The 12,472-nt window shown below is 34.6% G+C and overlaps 1 protein-coding gene across 3 annotated transcripts in view; it reads right to left on the bottom strand.

Moving 5' to 3' along the window:
- The window catches only part of dcc (DCC netrin 1 receptor), a 381,511-nt gene that overhangs the window by 25,798 nt on the left and 343,241 nt on the right, over positions 1–12,472 (bottom strand). For all 3 annotated transcript variants that reach the window (XM_069187368.1, XM_015363992.2, XM_015363996.2), the window contains exons 23-24: positions 8,570–8,732; positions 1,982–2,205 (exon numbers count right to left, since the gene is read on the bottom strand). In XM_069187368.1, the coding sequence (XP_069043469.1) occupies positions 1,982–2,205; positions 8,570–8,732 (387 nt within the window). The remainder of the gene's footprint in view (positions 1–1,981; positions 2,206–8,569; positions 8,733–12,472) is intronic.

Below are 12,472 nucleotides of genomic sequence, written 5' to 3'. Positions count from 1 at the left end.
CTTCTTCAGGTGTCTTCAGAAGGCTTCACAGCCGAAACATTGTGTTTCTTCTCTTTTCAGCATGGAATAAACCTACTTTATTACTCGTTCCTTTGCAGACTACGCATGCTGACACAGCTACCCACCTGAACCATTAAAACAAGCACATGACACGCCTGATAATGTCTATTTAAGACCAATGTGTTTGAAACACAGGGTTTTAATTTGAACTCAGCATAAAAGACAACACAGAGGCCTAGTGAAGCTGTATATTTAGGGACCAGCAGCAAAGTTCCGTGTTTTTGGGTGGTGCGTTGATTGAGTTCAGGCCACAGTGCTGCTGGTGAGGAATTTAACCCTTACTTCAGATTAAATTTTAACATTTACTTCTGAATACAGTTAAAATGATCAGGGAAAAAAAAACATTTTTAAAAGAATTTGAAATGCTGCATATTGCTGTCTTGTTATCGGTATTCCAATATGTATCTGCAGTGTGTACATTTTAAAGAAACAAAAGGAGGCAGGAGATATATACTGTACAGTAAAATAATTGATAATAAATTGCACAGAGGTTCCAAATATTTGCATTCCAGAGAACAATTTTAAATGGTTATAATCCAAATTATCTGCCTGTCATTTTGATGGTAAAACACACTTGCTCTTCCTGAAGGTAATATAAATAAAACATGAAAACATATATAGTACAGTACTCATGTTCAAAAAAGAAAAAAATAACTTATAACAACAGTGTGCTAATCTTTACACATAACTAGGACAGTAGTAAATACTGTAGAGTAGAATTTTGTTTTCTTTACTGTATGCGTATGTGATTGCAGAGCAGTCATATCGACTTTCTATAACGTAATTTGTTATTTTCAGGAAATGTGAGTGCCTATGAAATGACAGGCACTTAGTATATAGTTAAAACAAATTGAAATTTCCTTAAAGAAGGCATTTTTATGGAAAACAATAATTATTAAATAAATAAATCATATTAACTCATTTGAAGATCCTAGCAAGAAAGTGAAGGTATTTCTTGCTACTGTAGGTATGAATGAACCTTTTTAATATTTTATTTTTTTAAATGTTGCATTTGAATTATTTTCACATATAAATTGTGATTACTTAAAGGCTTCTAAAGTTCCCCAAAACGGACTATGAGACCACTATAATAAAATATTTTCATTAAAAGTACAGTGGAAGACATCTGTAAGAATATTAAGGATGAACACCACAGTGATAGTAAGTAATTGCAACTCATGCTATTTCTAGTTTTATAATTGTTATTGGTATTATTTATTTGACAGATGCTGAAAGGGGAGACTTGCACTTTCTTGCACAAATAGTAAAATATTTGATAATGATATGTCTGGTTCTGTTTTATTGCTTTGTAAACAGTACTTCAACAAGGAATTTATATTAAAGCACATCTCACAAAAGAAAGTCCATCCATACTATCAATCCATTTCTGGCGAATCATATTATGAGCTCAGTAAATTCCTTTACTCTAGTGTACCCCATTGCATTAGATTCAATATAAAACCAATAGTTGCTTGTAACTATTCCTAAAGTCAAAATTAAAAAGCAGAATGTCCTTATTTATAATATGTATGTGTAAATTCTACTTTATGGTAGTTACATTAAAAAACAACAACTATTAGCTACACTACCTAATACCTTTAAGCCTTTACAGGTTGATACACTGTTAACAGAAACACATTCTTTTATTTATGTATTATTTAAAAATGTTTTGTTGTCTTTGCTGCCTTTGCCCAAAATGAGTATAAAACTTTGACATGCTACCATTCTGGTCTCTATTAATGGATACTGTATGTCAATGGAATTGCAAATAAAAGTTGCATAGGTTTAGAGATAGAAATCTTCATAGGGAAAAACCAAGAGCCCATCAGAAGATTTCTTTTAATTTGTAGAATTATAGTAACAGGTGTGTGAAGGTTACAGACCTAGGTCTTCGGAGACTGCGTGTGAGGGCCTGTCATACCTGAGTGGCTGCTCTTGCTTCCCATCTGGCTCTCTGATTGGCTGTGGCTGATGGGTGTGATATCTTCGCAGCCCTGCATGGGTGAATCTCGACCTGTAGGGGCAGAGCCTGAGGGCTTCTCGATATTTTTCAGCTCCATCTCTTCATGGTGGATCCACAAGTCTGGGGGCCTCAGATCCTTCTGACTGCCTTTCCTTTTTCCCGTGCTATGGGTGGCACGTTTCCTAGGGGAAGACATTTTGTTTGTTGTTTTACTCTGTTATGTGTAAGAAACAAAGACATTTCAATCCAAATGCTCAGACTCACACCTGTATTTGAAGGGAATTATCTTTTCCCTGAACTCCAAATCTCATTTTCAAGTCTAGTCTGATATGAGTCTATGCTACTGCATATCATAAAAAGAACATTTTATCCATTAATTCTGGTTTATGATCATGAAGGGTTTAAAAACTTGTACGGCACTCACACTTTGCAAACTTCATAGGCCAGTGGACCTGGTTATTTATTATTACAACAGTGAGACGAAAAATGCTTTTGTTACAAATAGCACCTTGAAGTTAAAGAACTTTCAGAACAAGCTGCATCTTTTAACCTTGACAGTGTCAATGGATTACTCTAGCATACCCATAACTCATACTAAATGAGGGAAAAGCTTTACAGTTGCCTGACATGTGTTTATGGTCAAACCATTTCATCTTGGGTTTTTTTCCCCCAGCTCTGCAGACATCTCTAAATCACAAATTGAGCTCAACTGAGAAGCGTCTGAGGAAATAATGTCTTTTCTAATTCATTAATGATATGCTTGAAGACACTAATCCTTTTCTTCATTTGTCATGGTGTCATTGTTTCCATAATTACATGCTTCTATATTCCAGGGTCTCTGTGTTTCTCAAGGGTGTTTCTCATATCCCCCTGTCGTCCTTCCTTGGAAATAAAGTCACTAGGAATTATTACGTTCACATAACAAAAACATGCTCTCACCTTCCCCTAGGCTGTACATAGAGCATTTAATCTTACAGATAAACTCCCATCATAATTTAACAATGAAAATACAACATATGCAGTTGAGACTCTTTTCCATTTTCTCAATAAATATTAACACAAACATTTCTTTATTACATTTACAAATAAAGGAAAGTACTACTACTAAATAACACTGGTTAGTTTTCTTTTCATATTGTGATCTGTCAATTATTTTTTAGTTTGTCTTACTGATATGGTTCTCCACCACTACAAGGGACATGGAAATGCAGTATCAGGCAGTCACACAGTGTATCCACTCCTTCTCATACTGTAGAGACTAAGTTGGCCAAATTTAAGCATTGGGTAGAGAATACATGAAGCTCTCATTGATAACTTCACTTGCACAGAAACACAGGTTTTGATGAAGCTTAATAAAACATGCATAATCAGGCTGAAAGTCTATTAAAAAACATCAGTTCCAACACTGAAAAAAGTATTATTGGGGTTTCTACTGTATGTCCAATATAGTACAATACATGCAAAACAGCATAAAAACCCTACAGGTTGTGAGTGATTTAAAAATACACACAACTTCTTCCAAAAACACTGGTTTGCTGATTGGTTTTCTCTACCTTTATGAAACATTCTGCAACAAATTAAAGGGTAGAGAAACCATAATTAAATAATTTGGAGCCAAGGATAAATAAACTTTGAATTTTGACTCCAATGTAAACAAATTTAAAAACGACTCCAATAAAAGAAAAAAATACAGAATTTAAAAGGAATTGATATATAAAAAACTTTCTGTATACTGTATACAGTACTGTACATAAATCGTTTAGGATGTGAACTCATAGGAATATACAGTATAATGTACAGTATATTGCAAGTGTTGGATACTTTTAACCCATGATTCAGTGTTAAGTGCTCTTTTATAATTAAACAATACAAAAAATCTCGATCAAAGCTTGATCAAATAAATGAATAAAGAAATAAATGTTTTTTATAATTTTCATCAACCTCACCTTAATCATTCATTCACGCTTAAGAAATTTTAGAGAACAGGGAACTCAATCAAATTGGGAATAACAATACTATACAGTATGTACAGACCTGTATCATCACAGGTCTAAAAAATAGTCACTTAATGGCAGGGCAGTATTTGAATACTTGATTTTTACTCAAATAAATCAAAATCCTGACAATACTTTCAATCCTGACAAAAATATGATTGAGACTACTGTGCAACGATAAAAGCATTGCTTAACATTGCAGTGCATTTATATGAAAAAATGAAAATTGTTGTGTATGTGACCACAGTATGATAGAATCAAATGTTATACAGTATGTACTGTCTGTTAAACTTCTAGCTTTTTTTACTGGACTTTCTATAAACAAAGAAAATTACAGTATATGAGGCTTTGCACTTGCTATGCTTATTTATCTCATTCTGTGATTTAAGTGTTATTTTTTTGTATAAATAGGGACTGTTGGATGTACTGTATGGATGGGTAGACACTGTAGGTGTGTAAAAACAATAATTGAAATTAATTTTTCAATTTAAATGTTATTTTGTGATTAAGAAGATTTAAAATGTGGTCTATTTGGAGAGAGAAAATAATGTTTTGAAGAAAATAATGCTTTGAAAGGGGATCTATAAACTTTCAAGTCAGTTTAATGAAATACTGGTACTAATACCACCACAACACAAAATTACAGCAGATGTTGGTTCTTCTGGAATAGATTAGATAAACTGACACATTGACACAGGGTTCATTCGTTGTCATGAGGTCAATGTTGCACCTATAATTGTTTGTATAAAAAAGTTTTTCAGTATTGTTTAACATTAATGTCTCCACATTTAAAAAAAATACAGTACTTTGTCCATTACAAATACAAAACCCGAGAAAGACAACATAGATTTTCTTCATATACAGCAGTTTATGAAATTAATTAGAGATTTTTTAGCTGGAGTTAGATGAAGCTGAATGGATTTTGCACCAATCCCCCCAAAAACTGAAAGTTGTCCTGTTATAGTGCCAATTTAAATCACAGTGTGAACTGGCAGTTCAACTGCAGCGTGATACTATTAGCATGATAAATTATTCAAACTACAGAGTTAAAAAACTGACAGGCAATGTGTTTGAAGTAATTATCTCACATTCTGTCAAGTGTGGCCTTTTCCTTTGGTAGTTTGTAAAGGAGACACCTAAGAGGAAGTTGTTTTTGTAACAGTGCCTTCTCTGGTGAGAGTTATATGATACTGCTAATGAGGACACGACCCATCGGGAGGTCCAGACTCGAAATGTGAACAACACATCCATTCCCATAGGATAAGACTGACAAACTGTTAAAAACTCATTCCAAGCTGGCACCTCCACATGCAGCGCACAACTGTTGTCACATCTATCCCCCCGCTCTCAAATGTCTACAGGCGATATTGAAAAAAAAATATATAAAAAAGAAACCTGCAGAGGTTTATTGTAGCTGATTAAATGCAAGCAAGCCCTTAGACACTAGAAATCAGAATCTAAATCTTCACAGAGAGCAGCATGTAACATACTGAAAGATTCCCCCCTCCTCCCCAATATATCTTAGACACAATTAACCATTAGTGTTACAATTTATGTACGTTATGAACATCAATTTACTCAAAGCCTCGAGCCAGAGAGAACAGCTTAGTTTGGTTGACTAGAAACCAGGCTTGCCATTTATCAATCTTTAATTCACACTGATCCGAATCTTCAAAATCTTCATCACAACAACCTAAGGTAAATTATACACGAGCAGCCAATATGTAGTACTACTCTGGCTAATCTATCACATTTACTATCAAATTTAAGTGGCTGACTGCCCGGTGTTCCTCATCTTTAATACCGTTTGTTCCTCCCTGCACATTCATAAAGCTGAAAGTCTACCTTTATACTACAACATACAGATGTCAAGCTTAATGGTCTAAATTTCAGCAGAAAATCACTGAAGAAGTGACATAAAGTCTACATAAAGAAGGAAACTGAAAGCAGGAGGAGAAGAATGTAAAATGTCTAAAACTTCAGCATGGCAGTCTATATGTATGCTAAAGTGGAGGAGAAAGCTGATCTAGATATGATACTGTATGTGCTGCATCAACGTGAAAAGGGAACTTGAACTTAAGGAGCACAAAACCGTGACATAATGGATAATCTGCTACCTAGAAAAGAGTGCAGATGCTCCTGAATCAGATCCTGTAATGAAAAACCATTAGAGACACACACCAGGTGACAGATTGAGACGAAAATACTGAATTTTCAGTGTAAAGACTTAAGGCTTTGCCAGTAAAATGCTGGTGCCAATAAATAGTTGAGCTGCATAGGGATTTAAGATCAGCTAGGGCTCTGAACAGAACTATAAATTTTTGTGTCTGGAATTGTCAATTAATGTAGATGCTAGCAACACGAAGGACAAATGGTCTCTTGTTAGCAGCCTTTCTTATGTTAAAATTGGTACAGTATGTTACTGTACTCTGAACAACTGAATAGATTGACAGTTTACTTCATTACTACATATTAGGCTCACCTTATTAAAATGATTTGAGTGAATAGTTCATCCATTAAGTATAACAAATCTTTGTTAAAATGAATTGAGATTTAATGTAACTTATTACTACAAAAACCCTTTGAATTCAATAATAAAAGTATCTCAAATGAATGAGGCTTTGCTTCTGTAAATGGTCACTCAGCCACCTATTACTACACTATATTTTAATATTCTAAGATTTGTATGAAATAATAGATTTGTATGAAATAATGTTACAATGCATTTAGACTATACAATTCTAATTTTCTCTTGTCTGACAAGGCGCTTGGTTGCAGTATCACTTAAATCCGTGATATTCACTCCTGGCCTTGGAGGGCCTTGGAGACTACTATATTTTATGGGTAAATTATAATCCTCAGTGAATAAAGACCTGGAAGCAGTAATTGTAATTAAAACCAATTTAGTGAAAATTTCATTCCAATCAAGTCATTAAGACTCCAGAATACGATTAAAACCAAAAGACACGGTGGCTCTCCAGGATAAAGAGTGAATATCATTGACTTTAATGCTTTGTTGCAAACTCCATGGGGGATTTTAGATATGATATTTAATAGCTTCCATTTTGCCAGTGCTACACAGGCCAATATGGGCATTTTATCCCATCTCAGCTTTTGAACTCTGTAATACTATCAAATGCGCCATGAGCTCAAGGTGGTATCCCTAACCAGTCTCCTCCATGCCCAGTTTCTCTGTTTAGAGGTACAACCTGATGTAGGCAATGTCTGGATGGTAAGACATGTTTTACCCTTTCAGTGATTGACTGATCATTAAGTTCATAGTGAAATTCTTTGTCTTTGATGTGGTTTAACTTTTCTCCACATATTTGCCTTTCTGCATCTTAAGTCATGTGTTTTGAAAACTTGGTCCTTCACGGTTGAATCTTTGGTTCAGATTCATTACCTGATTGAGGGACCTTACAAATTTGTGTATTTATTCTAAAATCATGTGTACCACTATTACTGCACCCAGTGAGATGTCAATCTATTGATTGTGTGTTTTGTCAAAGTAATGTTGTGCACCTGTAATAATTTCGGTTTGCTAACATGCAGTGTAGAGGGTGAATACTTGTGCAATCAACACATTGTTTTGTACTTTTGGCTGAAATTTCTTTTTTTTGAAAGTGTTCAATTTTAGCAATCAAGGTTTGATAAAATATTTACTGAAAGGAGGATATGTACACATCATTTGGAAGGCACAAATAGTTGTGTAGGCCAGTTCATGTACAAGGTGATTTAGTAGAAATCTGTCAACTTAAATGTGAAAAATAGTCTTTAAAGGTTTATTGTTCTGAAACCCAACTATACCTTCATCCATTCTCTAACCACTTCACCCAATTTAGGGTCATGGAGGTGTCAGAGCTTATCCCAGCAAGCAAGCAGGCACAAGACAGGATACACTCTGAACAGCATACCAGTTCATCATAGTATCCTTAAACCCAATTTTGAAATTGCACTTAATTGTATTTTGTTATTAAAAATACAGAGAAAATTGTTGGAGTAAAAATCTTTGAAAACGACAAATATAATTAATGTTTCACACTGGCTGCTTACAGCCTGTATTATTTTCTTATTACAATCAAGGTTTACATTGACAGCTGTATTTCGGCTATTGTTTTTTATTTACCCAACTAAAAAATAGTTAAGATCATATCCCTGGTCAATATTAAATTAAAAAAATGGTTTATTTTGTACTGTGAGATATTACAAAGAGTCCTGGGATTTTTTTGGTTCTGAGTCTGCTTAATAGGACACAAATGGCAATGAGCGATCAGCAAAATGCATCATTATTTCACAGCTGGCATAAATTACCATGTGTTCCACACTTGGAAGTGAGCTGGAAGCAATTAACAGGCACTTGACTCAGAAGAAAAAAACCCTTTCCAAACATATACTATACTTCATTTCTATTTAAGACTTTTGTCCCTTCTGCATTATTGTAAGGGGCATGCAACATAGGAGCCCTAAAGTTAATTGGAGTAAAACTGTTTGAATTTCCGATTAATCAGCAAGGGCATTGTGGAAGCTGTACAACAGTCCCCCTGTGACTTACTTCCTTTGTTGTGCTGAGGAGCGACGTGTGCAAATCACAGCCACGATGACAACAACAACCACAGTCACAGCACCAACAGAGACCACGATTATCACCAGCAGGTTACTGTTCTTCTGTGGGGTCACGCTGCCATGGGAAGGGTGAATCTGACCAATGGGAGGCTCTGAAAACCAGAACATAAAACAGACTTTCAGACTGCAGAAGTGATTAAGTAAACAGTAGTTACATGCCATATCATAAAACCTAAACCTGGAGTTTTTTCAGTGACAAACAGCACCAAGAAGAATACAGGTTGACAAAAGTCTCCAATATATAAATAGAAGTGTGCTTTAGAAGATTTAGTCTGTTAGCAATAATTCTAAACAGGAAAAAAACCCGACGTAAGACAAATATAATCATTTTAACGTGAATACAATTAGTAGAATGTTTATGGAATTTCCGCAGATTCAATCTAGATACTAGCATACTATATCAAAGACTTTTTTGAAGAATTTCATAAAAAGACGCGGTCCTTAATGTTTGGCCCATTGAAATAACAAAAAAGGGAAAATTTTAATGAACCCCAAAAATCTTGTCTAAATTAATAGACAATGAAGTTCTGTATGGATAATGACAGTTCAATGTGAGAAACTTTGTTATTACAGTACGCTTCATACTCTTCATCAAAATGGCAAAGAATTATTTCATTTAATTTGCTGTGATTATTATTTTATTTTCTTATTTCTAATTTTAATTATAATACATAAACTATAATTTGTAGAATATAGAACATTTTCATTTTCTGTGGAAGATTATCTTTAGTATATTAGAATGTTACTAATGGGGTCTGAAATGTTCTGCTATCCCAATCTCCACATCAGCAGCAACTGATGTGCATTACCAGCACTGAGAGTATGTTCCTATGACCTGACAATAGCTGTAACTAAATGTAATATGATATTGGTACTGTATATGCCTCTAAATTGTAATCATAACTGTAAATGTACAGTTATATAAACAAAACTACACTAAACTAACATGTTGTGCAAAGGTTTGGGGCATTTTACTTTGTTTTACTTACTATTTTATGCCGCTAACATACTGACTGATTTGCTTTTCTTGTTTTAGTACAGAATGTAGCCTTTTAGCTTTATGGATCTGTGGTTTTATTGATAATCAAGATTAGGTACTGCAGTATAGTACGTCACATTGGCTGCTTGTGTATAGCATTTGTATTTGTCTGATCAAGTTTTGGAAGATTCAGATCAATGTGAATTAAAGACTGCTAAATAAGAAGCAATCTCAGTTCATCAATCTTCTTTTGCAAGGCTCTGTATATTATAACTATCATATAATGTATTGTACTAAAAGTACCATTTAATTTAGTAATAACCAATTATGGATTTAAAAAGCACATTTTGCTTTTAATGTCGGAAACAATTATGCAGCCAACAACTGCAATGGATAAAATGCGTGCTATATGGCAACACAACCCTTACAGCCATCAGACAAACTCATGCAAATAAGGTTTTATGAAGCAATACAGAATTTTGTATTGCATCATTGGCCTTGGGCTCCATCCTTCAAGGAATGCCTGCTTTCTGAAAACCTGGTGAAGCTTAACAGCCTGACCTGCAGCAATTCCTGGTAACAGTTTATTGCCACTCTCCTTCAGTGAGCAGAGCTAAGAAAATAGATGAAAGCAGGGGAGGAAGAGGTGAACCAGAAACACTCAGCAAGATTAATTGCTTAGAGGTAGCTTTAAATATCCCTTCCTTACCACTCATTTGATGCATTTGTTCTTTAATTAGCAAATGTGTGTTAGCTACTCATTCTGATGACGTACAGTATGTGCTACAGGGGAAGAATCAGCATATTCTTCAGTGTTCTGTGTTGTACTGTATGTAGGAGGATAGAGAAATTAGAATCCTGCCGGAACCATAGTTTTTCTTAATTTTTGCCATGAACAGCTTTTTGTGAACAGTAAATGTTCCACTCAGAAAACACTACAATGGTAGTAGCATAATTGCATTCCATTAGTTGGTGTGCATTTCATGTATTAAAAGAAAAGGGGCACATTCTTTCAGCAGTACTGCAGAATCTATGCTTATGAACTGATTTTCAGGCAACACAGACACCTTTAGTTTAAAGCATTCACAGAAAAAGAAGAATATGCTATGCTATCTACCTTTGATTAATGTTCAGTAAATGTTAAAGACAAGACTGTTATTTGTCCTCAGATGCCATGACACTAATAAGACAAGGGATATAGCAAAAACAAACAAGAAATATTGTCCTCAACATTGAGTCTGGGTCTTATTTTCCATGCTTAATATCCTGTGCCTATGACAACTCATGCTCAAGATTTTAGAATCCTTTGTTCCAGAAATACCAATTATACTCTAATTTATATCCTAAATATCTTTGTAACTTACGTAATACTAAAGAATGATAACACCATATGGTAAGAATTCCACAAAATGACATATGTAAATTGTCTACAGCCATTTACAGTAATACAGAAATAATACATAGTGTATCCAAGACCTTAGCTGTGTAAAGTTTATTTCACACTACAATCAAGAAAATACAGTAACTATAACTCCATAACTTTCCTCTTTGAGTACGTGCCCTTAATAGAAGCCCCCTTCCTCGAATGTCATGGATGCATTTACATTAGAATTCGCTTCAGAGCTGTGAGCGAAGAAGCTGCTGAGTTCAGCTGCCAGACTGCCAAAGAGGTCAAGATGTCATGTTTGGGAACTCAAGGAAGAGGTAATGACACCCGTGCCCCTAAGAAAAGAACATCCTTTGTAAAACTGCTAACCGCAAGAGTTGGAAAGGTATAAATACCCAGAACTGATCCATTATTTATTGCATTGTTGAACAAGGCAGTGGATATGCTAGCTTTGCATTTTGAGGTATACATAAAGGTGACAGCTTCCAAACATCAGGAAGTTCCCTGTGAGAATATCACATGTAATATAATGACTGAAATAATGATTTTCAGTTTTTTTTGTTTTGGTCATCAGTATTGCTCTTTCCGTCTTATTCCTGAAGTACTATCCATGGCTGTGTAGCATTACTGGATTGTACTGTAGCTGTATAACGTGAAGCTGATGATTATGCATCATGCAATGTTGAATCCATTTATCCTGTCAGTTCAGCAGCACTTTAAGAAAATGACAGGTTGACTGGTGCACTTCTCACTACCTCACACAATCACACACAACCACCAACACTTTTTCAGCAAACAATTTATATCCAGTAGACATACTGTATCCCTTTTGGTACCTTTAAAGTTTAACTCTTAAATTAAAAACTAGATAATGCAATATGAAAAACAAAATCTCTGCTATATTCAAATTAATAGCAGTTGAGCATACAAAACCTTGGGGAAAATTAAAAAGGAGAAGAAAATGCTTACACTGTCATACATTTCGGTAATCAGCATACTGATGAGAAATATAGCCAAGAAAATGAAACTTGTTAACTTGTGACTTTAAGCTATCTAAATAAGACCACACTATACTTATAGAGTCTTTGAAAATGTTGTTGGTATATGTATTTAGTATAATACATTTTCACTTGGTTAACACCAACTACGACCTGTGTTAGGAACATACTGAGAGAAAATATTCAGTAGGGATACAATACAGTATATTGTACAGGGATACAACATAGCATGAAAACAATGCATTTAATTGAATTTGGTATAGGCAAACAATTTCATGCTATGACTCCTACAGCAGTATTACTAATGGCAAGGGCAAAGCTTGCAGTGGATGGAGAGTGTCTGACATTTGTTATCTATTTTGCCTTATAATTTCATAAGGATATCAGGACTGAAAATAAAAATGGATCCTGACTAGTTACGTGTTCAGATCCATGATCATTTAGTAGGCATGCTCTACAGTAATCTTC

Source organism: Lepisosteus oculatus, chromosome 3, assembly GCF_040954835.1.
Source record: "Lepisosteus oculatus isolate fLepOcu1 chromosome 3, fLepOcu1.hap2, whole genome shotgun sequence".
Lineage (NCBI taxonomy): Eukaryota > Metazoa > Chordata > Actinopteri > Semionotiformes > Lepisosteidae > Lepisosteus > Lepisosteus oculatus.
This window is presented reverse-complemented; position numbering and strand designations above follow the sequence as displayed.